General features: G+C 37.5%; 1 protein-coding gene across 1 annotated transcript in view; it reads left to right on the forward strand.

The window, feature by feature from the left end:
- Nucleotides 1-25,466, forward strand: part of l(2)k09022 (HEAT repeat containing 1 homolog l(2)k09022) — a gene marked incomplete at its 5' end in the record, with an annotated part of 169,710 nt that extends 144,244 nt beyond the window's left edge. Inside the window, 5 exon segments of the mRNA XM_070098672.1 lie at nt 3,396-3,562; nt 9,261-9,384; nt 18,028-18,177; nt 22,316-22,477; nt 25,005-25,466. Of these exon segments, the coding sequence (XP_069954773.1) occupies nt 3,396-3,562; nt 9,261-9,384; nt 18,028-18,177; nt 22,316-22,477; nt 25,005-25,208 (807 nt within the window). The 3' untranslated portion in view covers nt 25,209-25,466.
- Between the last annotated feature and the right edge of the window lie 646 nt (nt 25,467-26,112).

Genomic DNA, 26,112 nt, shown 5'->3' on the forward strand with positions numbered 1-26,112 from the left:
TAAATAAAACTGAAAACTTGTTGCATGAGTGGATCGAACAAAAGACAAAGAAAGGTGCATCACAATTTCATCTTAATTAGGGAAAAGGCCTTACAGTTGTTTAAAGCAGTATTTGATAAGGAAGGAAGGCCTGGAAAAGAGTGTATGTTTAGCACAGACTGGTTCCACAACTTTAAGTTGCATAAGTTACATAATATTAAGTTTTCTGGTGGAAATGCTTCAGCTGATCATACAGCAGCAAGTAATTTCCCTGCTGATTTGCAGGAAATTATTTCTGAGGGTGGCTATGATCCACATCAAGTGTTTAATTCTGACAAGACTAAGTGATTTTTGGAAGGAAATGCCAACACAAACTTACGTCAGTCATCAAGAGAAAAGTGCACCTGGCTTCAAGACAGCAAAGGATCACTTCACCTGGCTCCTTTGCAGTAATGCATCAGGTGATATCAAGTAAGACCATGATTATTTACTGCTCTAAGAATCCTTGTGCTTTGAAAGGTGTGGATAAAAACACCTTACCAGAAATTTGGAGGTCAAACCAGTCAGCATGGATGACAGAGGAAATATTTATTGACTGGTTTAAGCATCACTTTATTCCTGAAGTCAGGTTTTACCTGCACAGCAAGAACCTTGCATTCAAGGCTTTCTTCATTCCTGATAATTTCTGTACTCATCCACAAGTTTTGCTGGATGTGACCCCACATGTAAAAGTTGTATTTTTACCTCCAGATACAACTACTGGATCAGGGAGTTATTAAGTCATTCAAGTGTAACTACACAAAAAATGTTGTGAAAAAACTAGTTGCATCAATGGACTCTGACTCCAATCTGGCAGTACGAAGCTTCTGGGATAAATTTAACATTGCAGAAGCCATCAGCTGTGCTAGAAGTGCATGGAATGAAGTGCCCCAGTCAACATTAAATGAAGGCTGGGGAAAGTTATGACTTTATGTAGTTAATTCTTCAACTGGTTTTCCCTTGCTTGAGAGTCAGGTTCAGGAAATTGTTCACCTGGCAAGGAGATTACCAGGTGATGGTTTTGAAGATATGAATGAAGATGTGAATGAGCTCTTAGAAGATGATGATGATGAAGACAGGAGTCCAGAGGAAATGTTGGCAGAGCTCGATGCACAGATACAATGGAGCCACATAACAGAAGATGAAGAACCTGAAGAAAAACAGTTAATATTGCAGCAGTTATGTGAGCAGTTCCATATTATTGGTAAAGTTGCAGACTTTTGTTACTGAAAGGACTCTGACAAATCTAGAAGCATTGCTTTGAAATGGGGTCTAGACCAGCTGATGATGCCTTACCGTCAGCTGTATAATGTACTGCAGGGTAAAAGAACCCAGAGATCCATTACAGAATTTATGCACACTCCAATACAACCATCGGCCAGAACCTCTACCATCCACTTCTGCTGACAACCAACAACCATCCACCTCAGCCCAGTAGGGCCACACCATGCATATCCACTCTCTTCACAATCATCCACAAACACTATTACCCACAATTTAAGGTAAGAAATCCTATTATTTCTATTGCATTTGTAGTCTTAATCCTTTCAGGGTCCATCCCATAGATCTACAGCTTTGAAGTCAGGGTCCAATCCATAGATCTACGCCAAAATTCTAACAGCTTCAAATTTAGAGCAAAAAGGCTGGTGGGCCTACATCTAAGAGAATGGGTCTGCATGGTCAGTGTGTGCAGTAAACAAGAAATTGGGGCACCCGCATTGCATTGTGGGAACGCCATCTCAGTACACTTTGATCATCATGCCTGGCAGCAAGGAAGCTCTCACTCCCTGGCAAATTCTGACTCTCCTCTACCCAAGTTATAGTTCTAACACTGATGGAAGTGAATCTGAAAAGGAATTCTATGGTTTTGAACCATATGGTACATTGTACCATATTGTACAATGGTACCATATGGGACAATGGTACCATATGGTACAATGGAACCATATGGTACAATGGTACCATATGGGACAATGTACCATATGGTACATTATACCATATGGTACATTGTACCATATGATACAGGGTACAGGGACCCTAATGGAAATAAGTCACTCTATCTGACTTTTTTGGATTATCCTAGGCTCTCCACACACGTGCTGCTATGTATGATAATCTGTGTAATTGTATTTGTGTATACCTGAATAAACTTACAATGCCATATGCACTTGAGCAAGTTTATTCAGGTATACACAAATACAGTTACACAGATTATCATACATAGCAGCATATGTGTAAAGATCCTAGGACAACCCAAAAAAGTCAGAGTGATTTATTTCCATTGGGGTCCCTATGATGCCACGAGCATGCAGCATGAGGCACCAGCCCAGACTGAGAGTGAATTTGGGACCCAAGCTGCTGACTCAACAGTTCTAGGACAAAGCACATCGTCATCCACCGGTGGAAGGAGACGACTGTGGCTGAAATGTATTTGTTTTTTTTTTAACAATAATGCTTGTGCCTCATGTCTATAAACATATTATAAAATCATACTGGTTCACAGATGAGTAAGACACCACTGTGCATGTAAATATACAATAGAATATTACTAATATACAACATTTTTGCATGTTTTTTGTTGTAAACAAGTTTTTTAAGCAATATAATGCTGAACAAATTAGTGCAGTTATTGTGTTGAATACATTGAGTGTACATATATACATTATACATTATATTAGTCTCACAGACCACAAAAGTTACTGGAAAAAATATTAGAAAAGAAAAGAAAAAAAGTAACAAAGATGTAAAATAAACAAAATGCGACTTTACGGAAGTGCGGATGTTGCCGCCACCCGGTCATGGAAGGTCAACTTTACACGTCTATATCTTGGTAAGTACAGATTAGAAATTGTTTTTTTGTTTTGTTTTATTACCTGTAGAAAAATAATATATTTAATTCTGTAATTTTTTTTTTTTTTTTTTTTTTTTTTTCAAAATTCTTGGACCCTGGCTGACACTTTGAGATTTGACCTCTGGACCCTGAAAGGGTTAAGCAGTTATATATCACGACAGTGAACTACAATTACATATCCACTTTCATTTTTGTAAGAGTTGGTCTAAAAAAAAGTGGTTTGGCTTTTTATGGGGCTTCCAGGAACGTAACCCTATTTGTCCTATAAGTTCTTCAGTTTGTCTAACATGGTTTTAACTAACACGGTGTTTTTAGGAATGTAACTACCGTGTTCAACGACTGTCTACTGTACATTGAAAGAGAGCATGGTGTTCCCTTCAGGTGAATAGTTTATAAGATTAAAGTTTTCCAGGAATCTTGATTGTTGGAACATTGATGCTCTCTTTTCATGTGAGGAAGAAATTTTAAATAAAAAATTCTGTAATGACAGTAATTGCTCAGATTTTAATTTTAATTTGTTGCACAGGGTAATTCTGAAGTTGTTGGTGCAGTTGAGTTGGACATATCACGTGCCTTGAGCAAATTACTTCTGCGCCTCAATGAGTATGATAATATTGCCATTTTCCTCTCACTTCAAAACTGGGCTGCTGATGCTGCTGAAGATAAGCCATCTAGGCTAATTACATTCTATAGGTAAACCACTAACTTCTTCTTCTTATAAATATGGTATTAATCTTCATGCATTCTGAGTTGGGCCTCAAAGGAAAATTTAGTATTTATTGATTTTAATAAAAAAAATGTTTATTATTTTTTCTGTTGAGGTTTTTGAATATGCTTTCATAAATAAATTGGTATATGTATTTGCAGATTATTATTATTATTATTATTATTTTATTAATATTATAATTATTATCGTAACCACCCAATTAGGTACAATAAGCCCTCACTCAACGTCATTGATTGGTTCTTGGAAATTGAGAGTTTACGCAAAACAACTATAGGATAATTAACCCTTTGACTGTTTTGGTCGTATATACAGTAGGGCCCCACTTATACGGTGGGTTAGGTTCCAGGCTGTCGCTGGAAAGCAGACATCGCCAGAAGGCAGAACGCCATTTTTTTCCCATTTATAAATGCATATAAATACCAGACAACAAGTTTACACTAAATTATATTAAGTTAAGTTAGTTGCTGATGACACTGTGCTCTTGGGAGATTCTGAAGAGAAGTTGCAGAGATTGGGGGATGAATTTGGTAGGGTGTGCAAAAGAAGAAAATTGAAAGTGAATACAGGAAAGAGTAAGGTTATGAGGATAACAAAAAGATTAGGTGATGAAAGATTGGATATCAGATTGGAGGGAGAGAGTATGGAGGAGGTGAATGTATTCAGATATTTGGGAGTGGACGTGTCAGCGGATGGGTCTATGAAAGATGAGGTGAATCATAGAATTGATGAGGGGAAAAGGGTGAGTGGTGCACTTAGGAGTCTGTGGAGACAAAGAACTTTGTCCTTGGAGGCAAAGAGGGGAATGTATGAGAGTATAGTTTTACCAACGCTCTTATATGGGTGTGAAGCATGGGTGATGAATGTTGCAGCGAGGAGAAGGCTGGAGGCAGTGGAGATGTCATGTCTGAGAGCAATGTGTGGTGTGAATATAATGCAGAGAATTCGTAGTTTGGAAGTTAGGAGGAGGTGCGGGATTACCAAAACTGTTGTCCAGAGGGCTGAGGAAGGGTTGTTGAGGTGGTTCGGACATGTGGAGAGAATGGAGCGAAACAGAATAACTTCAAGAGTGTATCAGTCTGTAGTGGAAGGAAGGCGGGGTAAGGGTCGGCCTAGGAAAGGTTGGAGGGAGGGGGTAAAGGAGGTTTTGTGTGCGAGGGGCTTGGACTTCCAGCAGGCATGCGTGAGCGTGTTTGATAGGAGTGAATGGAGACAAATGGTTTTTAATACTTGACGTGCTGTTGGAATGTGAGCAAAGTAACATTTATGAAGGGGTTCAGGGAAACCGGCAGGCCGGACTTGAGTCCTGGAGATGGGAAGTACAGTGCCTGCACTCTGAAGGAGGGGTGTTAATGTTGCAGTTTAAAAACTGTAGTGTAAAGCACCCTTCTGGCAAGACAGTGATGGAGTGAATGATGGTGAAAGTTTTTCTTTTTCGGGCCACCCTGCCTTGGTGGGAATCGGCCAGTTTGATAAAAAAAAAAAAAAAATTAAAAACACACAAAGTAAAATACATTCACAGTAAATTCATTACTTATCTTAAAGTATTTGTAATCTTAATGTAGGGAGAGAGGTGAGTAGTACTTATTTGTAGGAAGTCAGGTGCAGGTAGCCCAGGTGTAGGTAGCCCTGGCTCCCCGTCTCATATTTAATATACAATATTTAAAACATCCCAGAGAGGTAAAATACACATACAGTACACTCATTATTTACCTTAAAATATATGTAGTCTCAATATAGGAAGAGAGGTGAGTAGTATTTATTTGTAGGATGTCAGTGTAGGTAGCCGGTAGGTGTAGTCCGCCTGGGCTACATTTGATAGAATGGAAGATATATTACAGAAATAGATATGATTTTGATTGCTTTCACGACAAAAAGTACAGTGGACCCCCGGTATTCGATAAATCCGGTATTCGATGCATTTTAACGCAAAATTTTCGCCTCTGTATTCGATACGCTTCGTACAAGACGTGTCCACGTGTGGCCTGAACTGCCCCGTGTGTGCCAGTGTTTACAAGCCAGCCAGTGTGAGCGCATCTAAGGATACATTCGGTAAATTCCATGTTATCATTGTTTTTGGTGCTTGTTTCTGCAAAATAAGCCACCATGGGCCCCAAGAAAGCTTCTAGTGCCAACCCTGTGGTAAAAAGGGTGAGAATTAGTATGGAAATTAAGAAAGATTTTGAAGGGTTTGGGGCTAACCCTGAGAAGCCTATGCCAGTTGTGGAATCCATTATGCCTACTTCAAAAATTAAGGAAATGTGTGCACAGTGGGTTGAACTGCAAACCTTTATGGATGAAAATCACCCTAACACAGCTATTGCAAGCCGTGCTGGTGACTATTACAATGACAATGTTGTGGCCCATTTTAGACAAATCATAAAGGAACGGGAGGTACAGAGCTCTATGGACAGATTTGTTGTGCGACAGAGGTCCAGTGACTCTCAAGCTGGTCCTAGTGGCATTAAAAGAAGAAGGGAAGTAACCCCGGAAAAGGACTTGCTACCTCAAGTCCTAATGGAAGGGGATTCCCCTTCTAAACACTAACACCATCCACACTCTCCCCTCCTCCCATCCCATCAATCATCACCAGATCTTCATTAAAGGTAAGTGTCAATTATTCTATTGTTATTGTAATTATTTTAATGCATTAAACTTAATATTTCATGTGGTAAAATATTTTTTTTCATACTTTTGGGTGTCCTGCACGGATTAATTTGATTTCCATTATTTCTTATGGGGAAAATTGATTCGCTTTTCGATATTTTCGGTATTCGATGAGCTCTCAGGAACGATTAATATCGAATGCCGGGTGTCCACCGTACCTTGAAATAGAGCTCAACCTAGGAGAAATGGTCCATTGCTTGGCTGTTTCAGTGTAAACAAATGACGTCACAGTAAATCTTATATTTTTTGTGTGAATAAAAATTACAAATTATTTATATAATAATAATAATGATAATAATAATAATAATAATAATAATAATAATGAAAGAAATCTAAGCATAAATAATGGAGTTCACTTCTCAGCAATTAGCCACCCTTTAGCGGTAATTTCGAATGGTTTTTATGGTTGTATTCTCGTTTTTTTGGTCTCATTTGATAGAATGGAAGATATATTACAGAAATAGATATGATTTTGATTGCTTTCATGACGAAAAGTGCCTTGAAATTGAGTTCAACCTAGGAGAAATGGTCCATTGCTTGGCTGTTCATTCCAATATGCAGTCGTGAATGGGTTGACATATTTATACAATTATTGCAATAAGGAATAACAGTAAATCTTATATATTTTGTGTGAATAAAAATTACAAATAATTTATATAATAATAATAATAATGATAATAATAACAATAATAATAATATGTATAATAATAATATGAATAATAACAATACATATAATGATGATAATAATAATAATAATATAATATGTATAATAATAATACATATATAATAATAATGTACTACATATAATAATTATAATAATAGACGGCTTCAAAAGGCCGTCACTAGATGGCAGTGTTTACCACAACAAAGAGGGAGCGGTTGTGGCCGCCTCCACCTGTTACATAATGACATATTTTATTCATTCTAGAGTATATATATTGTTTCTATGTTATTTATATTGTCTGTTATGTCATATTAGATGAACTGTGATATATAAATAAGCCGTATAGATGATATTAGCAAAATTATTCATGAAGTATTTTGCCCGTTCTCCAGACAAACTCTCGTCCACCGCCGACACCGCCCATACCACTACATGAATGACATATTTTATTCATTCTAGAGTATATATCATGTTTCTATGTTATTCATATTGTTTGTTATGTCATACTAGATGAACTGTGATAGATAAATAAGCAGTATAGATGATATTAGCGAAATTATTCATGAAGAATTTTTCCCGGTCTCCAGACAAACTCTCCTCCACCACCGACACCGCCCATACCACTACATGAATGACATACTTCATTCATTTTAGAGTATATATATTAGGTTTCTATGTTATTTATATTGTTTATTATGTCATATTAGATGAAGTGAGATAGATAAATAAGCTGTAGAGTTGATATTAGCGAAATTATTGAAGTACACAATCCACTGGAACGGATTAATTGCATTTCAATTAATTTAAATGAGGAAAATTGACTCTTCAAACGAGCAAATCCAGTTGCGAGCAAGGTCATGGAACGGATTAAACTCGTAAGTAGAGGTTCCACTGTATATAATTTCATTTTTACATACAAAGCAGACCTTCAGTGGTGTATGCTTAACCCTTTGACTGTCGCGGGCCCCTTTCTGAAACTGTCATTCTATGTCAATAAATTTTTGGAAAAAAAAAATTATTTTTATGAAATGATAGAGAATCTTTTCCCGATAGTAATGACACCAAAAGTACGAAATTTAATCGAAAACTCACGGAATTACACTCCTGCGAAGTTAGCAGTCTTGGCGACATACGCATTGGCGATTTCGCCAACTTTGAGCCCTGTTTTTGGCCAATTCCGTTGTTCCAGTTGACCAAAGTCATAGCTATTTCTTTCGAACTTCATTTTTTCTATCTGTTGAGTACAAGAAACTGCCCATTTACCGATTTGAACTACCCAATAAAGTGGTCAGAAATTGGCCATTTGGCCAATTTCACACAAATTAAAAAAGATGCCAATTTCCAAATAGGGTCCAGAATAAACAATGTAGACATTCTTGGCACTAAAATAACATATCCTTTGTTCATTAGTCACATCTCTAGGCCCCTCTTATATTACTGTTGCTTTCTATTTTGATTTTTTATTCATACAAAAAAAATACAAAATTTACTGTTGTGCAGACTACTGCATTATTGTAAAAATGATATAAATCATATCAGCGCACTAGTGAAAGAATATTAGACTCCCCAGTTGAAGTGTATTGGACGTGTGGTGGGATTTGCTTACTCCTGAACATTGGTAAAAATTGAACATTTCCGCTACTTTGAGCTCTTTTTCAAGGTCGTTTTCATCGTAAAAGTAATCAAAATTATCTCTATTTCTGTAATATGTTTTTCATTTTATCACCTGAGACCATGAAAATGAGAATACAATGATAAATACTATACGAAAATACACCTCAGAGTCAGCGTTTTAATCCAAAAAAAGGTCAGTTTTTTTTTTCTCATTACGCACTGCGTGCTGCAGGATTTTTTTTATGTGGTGCACACTGACCACACAGACCCATTCTCTCACATGTGGGCCTACCAGCTTTCTCCTGCTTGATTTGAAAGCCGCTAGAATTTATGCGTATAAATACATCAGAAACAGTGGTGCGTAAAACGTGTATATACCACCAAAACAGTCAAAGGGTTTATAGTAGATGTCTGAAGGAAACTCTACTATTCATCTTGGTAAATCTTTTGAAATGTTTAATCAGATAGATGCTCATACAAACAAAAATTTAAACTTAGGCTTCTAAAAAATACACATTAGTTTTTAATACCACAGATATTTCATTTTTAATTGTCACTTATTATTAATTGAAGTAATTGTTACTTTATTATTTCTTTAATATTATTGAAGTGTTCAGTGTGAAAAATTATTTGTGCCATAATAGTACACAATTTGGTACTGAACAATTAAAATTATAATTACACTTTTTTGTAGATTTTTATATTGTCCCATCTATTTCCAGGTTTAGTGATTACTTGGCTGGAACATTCAAAGTGCTGTTTATCAAAGCCAAGCTAGCAGATAGCTTGTTTAGTCATGCTGCAAGCCTTCTTGAAGCCAACAACTCATTTAACCAGCAAAACACAGTAAGTCAAATCATGTGTAATCTTATACAGTAGTAAAAAACTCTAATGTTCAACTTTTACCTCTCTGTTTAAAAAAAATAAAATCAGTAAATAATGTTCCTTAAGGTACCAGTTCTTCCAAAAATACCTTGATGCTGGACCATCTTTACATGGGGAGGGTTTGAGAGGATTGTGTCTAGAGATAGGGGCCTTTTCTATGGGAGAGGTGCTCCACTCTCTACAGAGGGAAGGGGCTTGTTTGACTGTAAACCCAGCATATCATAGTGATCTCTACAAATTCACTAAGGTTCATTCCTTGATGTTCTGTGAAAACTATAAACCATGAGTAATATAAAATTATATCTGCATAAAAGTATTTATTTCAGATTTGGACTCATTTTAAGTTTGAGACCATGTGTTATTAATATATTACTCTAATCTGCTTATTTTTTTTTTTTAACATGTTGGCCATTTCCCAAAAAGAAAGAAACAACTTTCATCATCATTCAACACTTTCACCATCACTCACACATAGTCATTGTCTTTACAGAGGCGCTCAGATACAACAGTTGAGATGTCCCGCCAAACTACCAATATCCCAAATCCCTCCTTTAAGTGCAGGCATTGTACTTCCCATTTCCAGGACTCAAGTCCGGCTAACCAGTTTCCTTGAATCCCTTAACAAAATATTACCCTGCTCGCACTCCAACAGCTCATCAGGTCCCAAAAAAACATTCATCTCCATTCACTCCTATCTAACATACTCATGCACACTTGCTAGAAGCCCAAGCCCCTCTGCTTAACCCCTTGACTGTCGCAACCCCAAATCCTGAAGTGTCTCCTGGTGTCGCCACCCCCTCCCCCCCCCCCCCCACACACACACACACACATATTATCTTTTCTTGTGAAATTATAGAGAATCTTTTCCGATTGTAATGACACCAAAAGAACGAAATTTAATGGAAAATTTACGGAATTACGCTCTTGCGAAGTTAGCGGCCTCAGCGATATTTACGAATCAGCGATTTTGCCCACTTTGAGCTCTATTTTCAGCTAATTTCATTGATCCAGTCGACCAAACTCATAGCTATTTCTTTAGAACTCCATTTTCTCTATCGATTGAGTACAAGAAACTGCCCATTTACCGATTTCAACTACCCAATAACATGGTCAGAAATTTGCAATTTGACCAATTTCACGAAAATTAAAAAATATGAGTTTCAAAATAGGGTCCAGAATGAACAATGCAGACATTCCTGGCTCTAAAATAACATTTTCTTTGTTCATCAGTCACGTCTCCAGGCCCCTCTCATATTACTCTTGCTTTCTATTTTGAATTTTTATTCAAACAAAAAATAGAAGATTTACTGTTATACAGACTACTGCAATATTGTAATAATTGTATAAATAATGTCAACCCATTCATGACTGCATATTAGAATGGCTACTTGGACATTTATTGGAAAATTACATCATTTGTTTACTTTTGAACATCAGCAAAAATCAAACATTTCTCCTAATTTGAGCTCCATTTCAAGGTTCTATTCATAATAAAACTAATCAAAATCACCTCTATTTCTATAATATGTTTTCCATTCTATCAAATGAGACCAAGAAAACGAGAATACAACCATAAATACTATACGAAAATAGACCACAAAGTCGGCATTTTAATTAAAAAAACAGTCAGAGTTTTTTTTTTTCTCATTATGCACTGCGTGCTGCAGGATTTTTTTTATGTGGTGCACACTGACCACACAGAACCATTCTCTCACATGTGGGCCTACCAGCTTTCTCCTCCTTGATTTGAAGCCGCTAGAATTTATGAGTACATATACGTCAAAAACGGTGGCTCGTAAGACGTCTATATACGACCAAAACAGTCAAAGGGTTAATATGGGCATAAATAATGAACAGAATGAAGAAGATATGGGCAAGGGAAAGCCAGTGAGCCAGAAAAGCATTAGATAATTGTACCTTATTTGCTGGTTGCTCATCAGTAAAAAAATATTTGATTATCAAATTTGGCAAAAAAAAAAGTCGATGAATTTGTAAGTACAACTGTAAATTTGCCAACACTTATTGCTATGATACAGAATGAACTGTGGATATGAGTTGTGAAATTTGAAAAAATGATTGGAATATTTTTACTTGCTTTGTGATTAGGGTTTATTTAATATGACAGTGAATTGGTCACGATAGGAGCAAGTTGATAATGATGATGTAAATTTGATAATGTTAAAAATAGTGTATATTTAAAGTGCTGAATAACCAAGCAGTTCTTTTGGTTACAAAATATATATCTTCCATCTTAACAGGTGAGAGATTTAATCTTCCATCCTCTTCATATCACTTCCTGTGTATTGTTAGCATGAAAGCTATATTTTCTCATGTCATATCTGCCCTTGTATCCTCTAATTCATGTCAATATACTTTTGTCACAACTCTAAATCTTTAGTCCTTAATATAAATTACTGTATGTAGCAGAAATTTCAGAAATTTTGTCTTTGTAATCAAAATGTTTTCTTCTGCAAATACACTGCTTGCATTTCTATACACTCCAGTCTCTTCTCTCTACCTGGTCATTTACACCCTTGTGTTTAAGTTATGTTAATTTAGGTTAGGGTAACCTAATCAATCCAAACCTAAAAGAAATTAACAAGATATTGTACATAACCCTTTGGGATGTTATATCACATTGAGGGAAGCCGGGTAAACATACAAAAGAGTCTGGGAGCACACACACACACTGTTAGAAAACCACTGTCAAGTGTGAGGACTAGCTGAAGACACAGAACTATATCACAATACATTTAAGACAAAAATTCACAAGCCTTGTGGAAATTAAATATAAAAAATTCCCTCCAGAAAGAAAAAAATAGTTAACATAACTTTTATAATCATTATGTATCCTTATCAATGCTAGATTTGCCAAAAAAATTAAAAGGATAAGATGAGTCTTATTTCAAGAAGAAATTTTCCTATTTGTAGAGGGTATTTTGATATAAAACATTTCAATCATATCTCACTTTTATAAGGTAGTGCAGTGAAGTGACACTTAAAGCTTTTATTCTGTATTGCTGCATGTGCATAGTTATGCAATAATCTTTTTTAACATTTTTTCTGGATCTTACCTGATTTCCCAAGTGTTTTTTGTATGACTTCTTTTAGTTCAGTGTTTCCCATGAAAATAATATTACTGTAATTTAATTGAAACAGAAACCTGTAACTGTTTTGCATGATGGTAGGATTGCTGGTTTCTTTTTCTGTCTCATAAACACGCTAGATAACAGGGATATCTTGCTACTCCTACTTACACTTTGGTCACACTTCACAGACACGCACATGCATATATATATACATACATCTAGGTTTTTCTCCTTTTTCTAAATAGCTCTTGTTCTTCTTTATTTCTTCTATTGTCCATGGGGAAGTGGAAAAGAATCTTTCCTCCGTAAGCCATGCGTGTCGTATGAGGCGACTAAAATGCCGGGAGCAATGGGCTAGTAACCCCTTCTCCTGTAGACACTTACTAAAAAAGAGAAGAAGAAAAACTTTATAAAACTGGGATGCTTAAATGTGCGTGGATGTAGTGCGGATGACAAGAAACAGATGATTGCTGATGTTATGAATGAAAAGAAGTTGGATGTCCTGGCCCTAAGCGAAACAAAGCTGAAGGGGGTAGGAGAGTTTCAGTGGGGGAAAATAAATGGGATTAAATCTGGGGTATCTGAGAGAGTTAGAGCAAAGGAAGGGGTAGCAGTAATGTTAAATGATCAGTTATGGAAGGAGAAAAGAGAATATGAATGTGTAAATTCAAGAATTATGTGGATTAAAGTAAAGGTTGGATGCGAGAAGTGGGTCATAATAAGCGTGTATGCACCTGGAGAAGAGAGGAATGCAGAGGAGAGAGAGAGATTTTGGGAGATGTTAAGTGAATGTATAGGAGCCTTTGAACCAAGTGAGAGAGTAATTGTGGTAGGGGACCTGAATGCTAAAGTAGGAGAAACTTTTAGAGAGGGTGTGGTAGGTAAGTTTGGGGTGCCAGGTGTAAATGATAATGGGAGCCCTTTGATTGAACTTTGTATAGAAAGGGGTTTAGTTATAGGTAATACATATTTTAAGAAAAAGAGGATAAATAAGTATACAAGATATGATGTAGGGCGAAATGACAGTAGTTTGTTGGATTATGTATTGGTAGATAAAAGACTGTTGAGTAGACTTCAGGATGTACATGTTTATAGAGGGGCCACAGATATATCAGATCACTTTCTAGTTGTAGCTACACTGAGAGTAAAAGGTAGATGGGATACAAGGAGAATAGAAGCATCAGGGAAGAGAGAGGTGAAGGTTTATAAACTAAAAGAGGAGGCAGTTAGGGTAAGATATAAACAGCTATTGGAGGATAGATGGGCTAATGAGAGCATAGGCAATGGGGTCGAAGAGGTATGGGGTAGGTTTAAAAATGTAGTGTTAGAGTGTTCAGCAGAAGTTTGTGGTTACAGGAAAGTGGGTGCGGGAGGGAAGAGGAGCGATTGGTGGAATGATGATGTAAAGAGAGTAGTAAGGGAGAAAAAGTTAGCATATGAGAAGTTTTTACAAAGTAGAAGTGATGCAAGGAGGGAAGAGTATATGGAGAAAAAGAGAGAGGTTAAGAGAGTGGTGAAGCAATGTAAAAAGAGAGCAAATGAGAGAGTGGGTGAGATGTTATCAACAAATTTTGTTGAAAATAAGAAAAAGTTTTGGAGTGAGATTAACAAGTTAAGAAAGCCTAGAGAACAAATGGATTTGTCAGTTAAAAATAGGAGAGGAGAGTTATTAAATGGAGAGTTAGAGGTATTGGGAAGATGGAGGGAATATTTTGAGGAATTGTTAAATGTTGATGAAGATAGGGAAGCTGTGATTTCGTGTATAGGACAAGGAGGAATAACATCTTATAGGAGTGAGGAAGAGCCAGTTGTGAGTGTGGGGGAAGTTCGTGAGGCAGTAGGTAAAATGAAAGGGGGTAAGGCAGCCGGGATTGATGGGATAAAGATAGAAATGTTAAAAGCAGGTGGGGATATAGTTTTGGAGTGGTTGGTGCAATTATTTAATAAATGTATGGAAGAGGGTAAGGTACCTAGGGATTGGCAGAGAGCATGCATAGTTCCTTTGTATAAAGGCAAAGGGGATAAAAGAGAGTGCAAAAATTATAGGGGGATAAGTCTGCTGAGTATACCTGGTAAAGTGTATGGTAGAGTTATTATTGAAAGAATTAAGAGTAAGACGGAGAATAGGATAGCAGATGAACAAGGAGGCTTTAGGAAAGGTAGGGGGTGTGTGGACCAGGTGTTTACAGTGAAACATATAAGTGAACAGTATTTAGATAAGGCTAAAGAGGTCTTTGTGGCATTTATGGATTTGGAAAAGGCGTATGACAGGGTGGATAGGGGGGCAATGTGGCAGATGTTGCAAGTGTATGGTGTAGGAGGTAGGTTACTGAAAGCAGTGAAGAGTTTTTACGAGGATAGTGAGGCTCAAGTTAGAGTATGTAGGAAAGAGGGAAATTATTTCCCAGTAAAAGTAGGCCTTAGACAAGGATGTGTGATGTCACCGTGGTTGTTTAATATATTTATAGATGGGGTTGTAAGAGAAGTAAATGCGAGGGTCTTGACAAGAGGCGTGGAGTTAAAAGATAAAGAATCACACACAAAGTGGGAGTTGTCACAGCTGCTCTTTGCTGATGACACTGTGCTCTTGGGAGATTCTGAAGAGAAGTTGCAGAGATTGGTGGATGAATTTGGTAGGGTGTGCAAAAGAAGAAAATTAAAGGTGAATACAGGAAAGAGTAAAGTTATGAGGATAACAAAAAGATTAGGTGATGAAAGATTGAATATCAGATTGGAGGGAGAGAGTATGGAGGAGGTGAATGTATTCAGATATTTGGGAGTGGACGTGTCAGCGGATGGGTCTATGAAAGATGAGGTGAATCATAGAATTGATGAGGGAAAAAGAGTGAGTGGTGCACTTAGGAGTCTGTGGAGACAAAGAACTTTGTCCTTGGAGGCAAAGAGGGGAATGTATGAGAGTATAGTTTTACCAACGCTCTTATATGGGTGTGAAGCATGGGTGATGAATGTTGCAGCGAGGAGAAGGCTGGAGGCAGTGGAGATGTCATGTCTGAGGGCAATGTGTGGTGTGAATATAATGCAGAGAATTCGTAGTTTGGAAGTTAGGAGGAGGTGCGGGATTACCAAAACTGTTGTCCAGAGGGCTGAGGAAGGGTTGTTGAGGTGGTTCGGACATGTAGAGAGAATGGAGCGAAACAGAATGACTTCAAGAGTGTATCAGTCTGTAGTGGAAGGAAGGCGGGGTAGGGGTCGGCCTAGGAAAGGTTGGAGAGAGGGGGTAAAGGAGGTTTTGTGTGCGAGGGGCTTGGACTTCCAGCAGGCATGCGTGAGCGTGTTTGATAGGAGTGAATGGAGACAAATGGTTTTTAATACTTGACGTGCTGTTGGAGTGTGAGCAAAGTAACATTTATGAAGGGGTTCAGGGAAACCGGCAGGCCGGACTTGAGTCCTGGAGATGGGAAGTACAGTGCCTGCACTCTGAAGGAGGGGTGTTAATGTTGCAGTTTAAAAACTGTAGTGTAAAGCACCCTTCTGGCAAGACAGTGATGGAGTGAATGATGGTGAAAGTTTTTTTTTTTCGGGCCACCCTGCCTTGGTGGGAATCGGCCAGTGTGATAATAAAAATAATAATAATTTAATTGTTTCTAAAATGACTATGAATTGTATTTTTTTGATCATTTTTACATACAAAGCAGACCTTCAGTGGTGTATGCTTAATAGTAAATGTCTGAAGGAAACTATTATTCATCTTGGTAAATCTTTTGAAATGTTTAATCAAATAGATGCTCATACAATCAAAAATTTAAACTTAGGCATCTAAAAAATACACATTAGTTTCTAATACCACATATATTTCATTTTTAATTGTCACTTATTATTATTTGAAATAATTATTACTTTTTTATTTCTTTGACCCTTAAACGGTCCAAAGAGATTGACGTTCAAATTCGTAGTGCTACAAAAGTAGATCTACTTTTTTTTACATATTTTCAAATATAACAAAAAAATGTAGATAAAAGTTTTTTTACACGTTTTCAAATGTAAAACAACAAAGAAGATCTACATTTTTTTTACATACTTTCAGATGTTGAAAAAACGTATATTTACGTTTGGACCATTTAACCCTTTGAGGGTCGACAGGCCCTCTCCGAAACTCGTTCTCAGGGTCGGCCAAATTTAAAAAAAAAAAAAATTATTTTCTCTTATGAAAAGATAGAGAATCTTTTCCAGATCATAAAGACACCAAAAGTTTGAAATTTGATAGAAAACTTACGGAATTATGCTCTCGCAAAGTTAGCGGTCTTGGCGATGTTTACGCATCGGCGATTTTGCCCACTTTGAGCCCCATTTTCGGCCAATTTCACTGTACTAGTCGACAAAAAACATGAATATTTCGCTAGAACTCCATTTTTTCCATCGAATGGGTGCAAGAAACCACTCATTTATGAAATACAACTATCCAGTAGAGTGGTCAGAATTTAGCAATTTTGCCAATTTCACACAAATTTCAAAAGATGCCAATTTCCGAATAGGGTCCAGAATAAACAAGAAAGACATTCCTGGCACTAAAATGACATTTCCTCTTGTCATTAGTCATGTCTCAAGGCCCCTCTTATATTCTTTTGCTTTCCACTTTGAATTTTTATTTTCACAAAAAATATAAGATTTACTGTTATGCAGACTACTGCATTAGTGTCAAAAATGGTATAAATATTATTGGTGCACTTGTGAAAGAATATTAGACTCACCAGTTGATGTGTATTGCACGCTTGGCACGATTTGTTTACTTTTGAAGTTTGGTAAAAATCGAACATTTCTGCTACTTTGAGCTCAATTTCAAGGCACCTTTCTTTGTAAAACCAGTCAAAATCATCTCAATTTCTGTAATATGTCTTCCATTATATAAAATGAGACCAAGAAAACTAGAATACAACAATAAATACCATACGAAAATACACTGCAAAGTCGCTGATTTATTAAAAAAAATGGTCAAAGTTTTTTTTTTCTCATTATGCACTGTGTGCTGCAGGATTTTTTTTAGACTGTGCACACTGACCACATAGACCCATTCTTTCATATGAAGGCCTACCAGCTTTCTCCCACTAGATTTGAGGCCGCTAGAATTTATGAGTACTAGTACGTCAAAAACCCCTACGCGTAAGACGTACTAGTACGACGAAAACCCTCAAAGGGTTAAGGGTTAATATTATTGAAATGTTCAGTGTGAAAAATTTTTTGTGAGAGAATAGTACACAATTTGGTATTGAACAAATAAAATTATAATTACACTTTTTTATGGATTTTTATATTGTCCCATCTATTTCCAGGTTTAGTGATTACTTGGCTGGAACATTCAAAATGCTGTTATCAAAGCCAAGCTACCAGATAGCTTGTTTAGCATTGCTGCAAGCCTTCTTGAAGCCAACAACTCATTTAACCACTTGCATATTTAAGCATACAGAAAAACTTATTGTCTACTATAAATTGCTCTGTGAGCTATCATTATAAGTTCTGTAGTCAAAACATTTACTGAAAGCTTAAAATTGTATTTCAGGTATTTGGCTCTGGAGCTGAAGCAGAAAGGCAAACTTCATGTCTGCTTGAAGCTGTTTTGGACACACTTACCAAGATCTTTCTTTATGACTCTGTTAATTTTACCAACCAAGAAAGATTTCAACTGATGGTCAAACCTTTAACTGATCAGGTTAGATTTTCTTATTTGATGGTTTGTACTCCAGCTTATTTCATATTTCCATGTAGCCTCTCTTCCTCACCCTCCTGAGGCCCCTCCAGTATACAACTGCTCTAGTTATCATAAATATTGAATCTACATTTCTTGACTAATTTTACCAAACAAATATGAACATGCTAAATGTGCATAAAACTAGGATACACAGAATAATATTTTTAATTTAGCATTAACAAAATCATCATAATGATTTCAATCTAGTTCTTGATCAGTCTCTACCAAACATTTTTTTTTATTTTTTTTTTTATTATCACACCGGCCGATTCCCACCAAGGCAGGGTGGCCCGAAAAAGAAAAACTTTCACCATCATTCACTCCATCACTGTCTTGCCAGAAGGGTGCTTTACACTACAGTTTTTAAACTGCAACATTAACACCCCTCCTTCAGAGTGCAGGCACTGTACTTCCCATCTCCAGGACTCAAGTCCGGCCTGCCGGTTTCCCTGAATCCCTTCATAAATGTTACTTTGCTCACACTCCAACAGCACGTCAAGTATTAAAAACCATTTGTCTCCATTCACTCCTATCAAACACGCTCACGCATGCCTGCTGGAAGTCCAAGCCCCTCGCACACAAAACCTCCTTTACCCCCTCCCTCCAACCCTTCCTAGGCCGACCCCTACCCCGCCTTCCTTCCACTACAGACTGATACACTCTTGAAGTCATTCTATTTCGCTCCATTCTCTCTACATGTCCGAACCACCTCAACAACCCTTCCTCAGCCCTCTGGACAACAGTTTTGGTAATCCCGCACCTCCTCCTAACTTCCAAACTACGAATTCTCTGCATTATATTCACACCACACATTGCCCTCAGACATGACATCTCCACTGCCTCCAGCCTTCTCCTCGCTGCAACATTCATCACCCACGCTTCACACCCATATAAGAGCGTTGGTAAAACTATACTCTCATACATTCCCCTCTTTGCCTCCAAGGACAAAGTTCTTTGTCTCCACAGACTCCTAAGTGCACCACTCACTCTTTTTCCCTCATCAATTCTATGATTCACCTCATCTTTCATAGACCCATCCGCTGACACGTCCACTCCCAAATATCTGAATACGTTCACCTCCTCCATACTCTCTCCCTCCAATCTGATATTCAATCTTTCATCACCTAATCTTTTTGTTATCCTCATAACCTTACTCTTTCCTGTATTCACCTTTAATTTTCTTCTTTTGCACACCCTACCAAATTCATCCACCAATCTCTGCAACTTCTCTTCAGAATCTCCCAAGAGCACAGTGTCATCAGCAAAGAGCAGCTGTGACAACTCCCACTTTGTGTGTGATTCTTTATCTTTTAACTCCACGCCTCTTGCCAAGACCCTCGCATTTACTTCTCTTACAACCCCATCTATAAATATATTAAACAACCACGGTGACATCACACATCCTTGTCTAAGGCCTACTTTTACTGGGAAAAAATTTCCCTCTTTCCTACATACTCTAACTTGAGCCTCACTATCCTCGTAAAAACTCTTCACTGCTTTCAGTAACCTACCTCCTACACCATACACTTGCAACATCTGCCACATTGCCCCCCTATCCACCCTGTCATACGCCTTTTCCAAATCCATAAATGCCACAAAGACCTCTTTAGCCTTATCTAAATACTGTTCACTTATATGTTTCACTGTAAACACCTGGTCCACACACCCCCTACCTTTCCTAAAGCCTCCTTGTTCATCTGCTATCCTATTCTCCGTCTTACTCTTAATTCTTTCAATTATAACTCTACCATACACTTTACCAGGTACACTCAACAGACTTATCCCCCTATAATTTTTGCACTCTCTTTTATCCCCTTTGCCTTTATACAAAGGAACTATGCATGCTCTCTGCCAATCCCTAGGTACCTTACCCTCTTCCATACATTTATTAAATAATTGCACCAACCACTCCAAAACTATATCCCCACCTGCTTTTAACATTTCTATCTTTATCCCATCAATCCCGGCTGCCTTACCCCCTTTCATTTTACCTACTGCCTCACGAACTTCCCCCACACTCACAACTGGCTCTTCCTCACTCCTACAAGATGTTATTCCTCCTTGCCCTATACACGAAATCACAGCTTCCCTATCTTCATCAACATTTAACAATTCCTCAAAATATTCCTTCCATCTTCCCAATACCTCTAACTCTCCATTTAATAACTCTCCTCTCCTATTTTTAACTGACAAATCCATTTGTTCTCTAGGCTTTCTTAACTTGTTAATCTCACTCCAAAACTTTTTCTTATTTTCAACAAAATTTGTTGATAACATCTCACCCACTCTCTCATTTGCTCTCTTTTTACATTGCTTCACCACTCTCTTAACTTCTCTCTTTTTCTCCATATACTCTTCCCTCCTTGCATCACTTCTACTTTGTAAAAACTTCTCATATGCTAACTTTTTCTCCCTTACTACTCTCTTTACATCATCATTCCACCAATCGCTCCTCTTCCCTCCTGCACCCACTTTCCTGTAACCACAAACTTCTGCTGAACACTCTAACACTACATTTTTAAACCTACCCCATACCTCTTCGACCCCATTGCCTATGCTCTCATTAGCCCATCTATCCTCCAATAGCTGTTTATATCTTACCCTAACTGCCTCCTCTTTTAGTTTATAAACCTTCACCTCTCTCTTCCCTGATGCTTCTATTCTCCTTGTATCCCATCTACCTTTTACTCTCAGTGTAGCTACAACTAGAAAGTGATCTGATATATCTGTGGCCCCTCTATAAACATGTACATCCTGAAGTCTACTCAACAGTCTTTTATCTACCAATACATAATCCAACAAACTACTGTCATTTCGCCCTACATCATATCGTGTATACTTATTTATCCTCTTTTTCTTAAAATATGTATTACCTATAACTAAACCCCTTTCTATACAAAGTTCAATCAAAGGGCTCCCATTATCATTTACACCTGGCACCCCAAACTTACCTACCACACCCTCTCTAAAAGTTTCTCCTACTTTAGCATTCAAGTCCCCTACCACAATTACTCTCTCACTTGGTTCAAAGGCTCCTATACATTCACTTAACATCTCCCAAAATCTCTCTCTCTCCTCTGCATTCCTCTCTTCTCCAGGTGCATACACGCTTATTATGACCCACTTCTCGCATCCAACCTTTACTTTAATCCACATAATTCTTGAATTTACACATTCATATTCTCTTTTCTCCTTCCATAACTGATCATTTAACATTACTGCTACCCCTTCCTTTGCTCTAACTCTCTCAGATACTCCAGATTTAATCCCATTTATTTCCCCCCACTGAAACTCTCCTACCCCCTTCAGCTTTGTTTCGCTTAGGGCCAGGACATCCAACTTCTTTTCATTCATAACATCAGCAATCATCTGTTTCTTGTCATCCGCACTACATCCACGCACATTTAAGCAACCCAGTTTTATAAAGTTTTTCTTCTTCTCTTTTTTAGTAATTGTATACAGGAGAAGGGGTTACTAGCCCATTGCTCCCGGCATTTTAGTCGCCTCATACGACACGCATGGCTTACGGAGGAAAGATTCTCTTCCACTTCCCCATGGACAATAGAAGAAATAAAAAAGAACAAGAGCTATTTAGAAAAAGGAGAAAAACCTAGATGTATGTATATATATATATGCATGTGCGTGTCTGTGAAGTGTGACCAAAGTGTAAGTAGGAGTAGCAAGATATCCCTGTTATCTTAGCGTGTTTATGAGACAGAAAAAAGAAACCAGCAATCCTACCATCATGCAAAACAGTTACAGGTTTTTGTTTCACAGTCATCTGGCAGGACGGTAGTACTTCCCTGGGTGGTTGCTGTCTACCAACCTTCTACAACCTACATACATGCAAAAAAATGAACATAAGCAAAATATGAATGCATTTGGAGAAAAAATAGCTTAGAAAAAAATTTAATTATAAATAATTTGTTTTAATATTTCAGTAATGTTATCTGCAGATCAGTATTTGTGAGTAATTACTTGTCTCCAAATACCCTATTGGTATCTGTTTCAAGAAAATAATTGTGAATGTAAATAATCATTATGAATCAGTTGTTGCCAGCTTTTTGATTTAACAAGTATTTTACCTCATTTTTTTCAGTTGGAAAATACCATTGGTGGTATGATAGCCTATGAAGGTCGCATCAGGAATCACTTAATTCCATGCCTCGTTAAGTTTACCATTGCTGTTGGAGATGACTCTCTTTGGAAGACGCTAAACCGGCAGATTCTTCTTAGGGTCAGAAATGATGACCAGCCTAAGGTATGTAGCTATCCTTAGTGTTTACTAATACAAGAACTTTATGCTTCATATTGTGTCATGGAAGTTAAATCCTTCAATTTATTTAATTTTTCTGCTTCCTTGATAGTCTTTCATTATCATCTTACAAGGTGCTTTTTTTGCTCTAAATATCCAATGTAGTTGGGGAAAGTATAATGCTGTATATATACAGTGGACCCCCGGTTTACGATATTATTTCATTCCAGAAGTATGTTCAGGTGCCAGTACTGACCGAATTTGTTCCCATAAGGAATATTGTGAATTGGATTAGTCCATTTCAGACCCCCAAACATACACATACAAACACACTTACATAAATACACTTACATAATTGGTCGCATTGGGAGCTGATCGTAAACCAGGGGTTCACTGTACTGTACTTAAGCATAGCCATTGAGCAGTTTGATAATTAAAAGTCACAATGTAGATGGAACTTATCAAAACTACTGTAATATCTCTTGCTCAAAATACTGCATGGGAAATTGTAGATAAGTGATCCCCTGCTTATTATGGGGTTCCATTCCGATGAGCCCATCATAAGTTGAACATATAAGCCGAATACGTTTTTTTTTTTTTAATATGCTGGCCATCTCCCACTGAGGCAAGGTGACCCCCCCCCCCCCCAAAAAAAAAAAAAAAAAAACACTTTCATCATCATTTAAACTATACTGTCTTTGCAGAGGCATACAGATACAACAGTTTAGATGTCACTTCAAACTGCCAATATCCTAAACCCACCTCTAGGACTCAAGTCTGGCTATTCAGTTTCTCTGAATCCCTCCACAAAATATCACTCTGCTCACACTCCAACAGCTCGTCAAATCCCATAAACCATTCATCTCCATATGATATGATAAATAAGTAAATAAATAACTACTGTCACTGAATAAGTAAATGAACAAATAATTCTTCTTCTTTCAACACACCGGCTGTATCCCACTGAGGCAGGGTGGCCCAAAAGAAAAAACGAAAGTTTCTCCTTTTGCATATAGTAATATATACAGGAGAAGAGGTTACTAGCCCCTTGCTCCCGGCATTTTCGTCGCCTCTTACAACACGCATGGCTTACGGAGGAAGAATTCTGTTCCACTTCCCCATGGAGGTAAGAGGAAATAAACAAGAACAAGAACTAGAAAGAAAATAGAAGAAAACCCAAAGGGGTGTGTATATATATGCTTGTACATGTATGTGTAGTGTGACCTGGTGGCCTGGTGGTTAACGCTCTCGCTTCACACGGTGAGGGCCTGGGTTCGATTCCCAGCCAGAGTAGAAACATTGGACGTGTTTCTTTCCACCTGTTGTCTATGTTCCCCATCAGTAAAATGGGTACCTGGGTGTTAGTCGACTGGTGTGGGTCGCATCCTGGGACACTGACCTAAGGAGGCCTGGTCACAGACCGGGCCACGGGGGCGTTGACCCCCGGAACTCTCTCCAGATAAGTAGAAGTAGCAAGACATACCTGAAATCTTGCATGTGTATGAGACAGAAAAAAAAAAGACACCAGCAATCCTACCATCGTGTAAAACAGTTACAGGCTTCAGTTTTACATTCACTTGGCAGGACGGTAGTACCTCCCTGGGCGGTTGCTGTCTACCAACCTACTACCTAGGGTGAACAAATAATTACTGTAGCTAAATACCGGTATTGAAAAGTAAATAAATGAATACAAGTTTATCATATCATTTTATGTACAGTACTGTATGTTACTAAATGTGCATCACTGTTGCACCATTGTAAAGTCGAAATATCATAAAGCGAGGAGCATCTGTAATGTAAAAGATTGACTTGTGAAATCATGGTACTTTGTAAGCAACTAGCCAACTGATGGATTGGAGCCCATAACAAATCAGTCCTAGTAGGCCCGTGTAGTTTCCACTATACCATTCTGCTCTGATAAGATTTGCCAACTAGTTATATTTCTGTATACCATAAGAAAGTTAGCATGGGCCCCATGGTGTCTACAAATGAACATTTTAATAGATGAATCTCACTCCATCCTGGCTGTGGCAAGGCCTAGATTGGAGTCCCTTCAAAGCCATTATGAATGGCTTGCTAAATCATAATGAAGGTGCACTGGCCTGCTAGTTGTAGGATTGGTTTGCCATAGGTTCATACTTTCCATTTTATGAGTTGCTGTAATAGAAATCAAACACTTCTTTCCTGTTCAAACCAGAAGAATTGGAGAGATTTTCCAAATTGTGATTCAAATTTTTTACACCTACATTCAGAATTTATCATGGGCCCCTGTTAAGATTGAATTCACTATGGCAGGTTTAGGGTGAGTTTTCTCCAGTAGACTGGCCTGTAAAAATTTAACATTAATTTTTTCTTAAGACAATGTGAGAGTCACATAGCAAATGCTTTGAGTAGGAGAGATATTGCTACATATCTTGTGGTGTTTACCATATTCGTAGTATTATTTTGGTACTGGAATGGTAAATAATAAATTTCTTGCCGTTTTAATCTGTAATAACCAGGAATCATAATGCTTTTACATTTTTCCTTTCAGGTGATTCTGGCAGCATTGCAAACTTTCCAGGCACTAATGGAGACACTGGGAGAAGACTTCTTGCAGCCTGTACTAGCAGACACAATGCCTTACATCACAGAGGTTCTTGAAAGTCTAGATACTGATATTGAGGCTTTCACTAGAGAAATATTCACAAAGATGGAAGGAATACTTGGTGATAATTTGAGAGCTTATTTGGGTTAATGAATACATTAGTGTTATCCATATTTATTTAAATTAAATATCTGTAATTTCAAGGAGAAATTTAATACAGTTAAATCACATTTTGATCAGATCTTAAGTAGTGTATTATATTGGTTACTAGTTACTACTTCTCCACCACTTCTTCACTTGTTTGCATCTTTTATAGGTTCATCTTTAGGAATCTTAGCCAGACATTTTGACTGTTTAAGGGAGTCGTTTGGGCCAAAAAATGTATTAAATAAAAATAATTCCAATGAACCTTTGATATACTTTTTAAGGGCTCCACAGGCCAACCCTGGGCCAGTCTTCCTGGAAACAAAGTAAATAGAAAAAGAAAAAAATCACATTATTATATTTATGGGGAAGCACTAAACCCATAGGGAAACATAAAACATCTGAGGAACAGGAGACACTCGAGTTCAATCTATGGAAAGAGATGCCAGGTTCAGTTCCTTGGATCAAAAGCCCCTCACCAGCATCCAGGAACCTTCCTTGAGAATAGACAATTGTATAGATTTTCCCATAGACATCCATGTTGTAATCAGGAGATGCTCTCCTGAGCCATAGTATTGCACATCTAATTTCATTTTCTAAGAATATTTATCTAATAATTTACATTTTTATAAAAACTATTAAACATTAATTAATGTATACATGTTACTTTCATAGAACATGGCTACAATACAGTATATATTAGTATCCCAACTTACATTAACCCTTTGAGGGTCGAGACCCTCGATCCTGAACTCCCACTCGGTCAAAAAATTTTCAAAAAAAAAAAAATGATTTTTCCTCGTGAAATGATAGAGATTTTTTCCCCAATGGTAATGACACCAAAAGTATACAATTTGATAGAAAACTTACGGAATTATGCTCTTGTGAAGTTAGCAGGCTCAACGATATT

This window comes from Cherax quadricarinatus, chromosome 63, assembly GCF_038502225.1.
Source record: "Cherax quadricarinatus isolate ZL_2023a chromosome 63, ASM3850222v1, whole genome shotgun sequence".
Lineage (NCBI taxonomy): Eukaryota > Metazoa > Arthropoda > Malacostraca > Decapoda > Parastacidae > Cherax > Cherax quadricarinatus.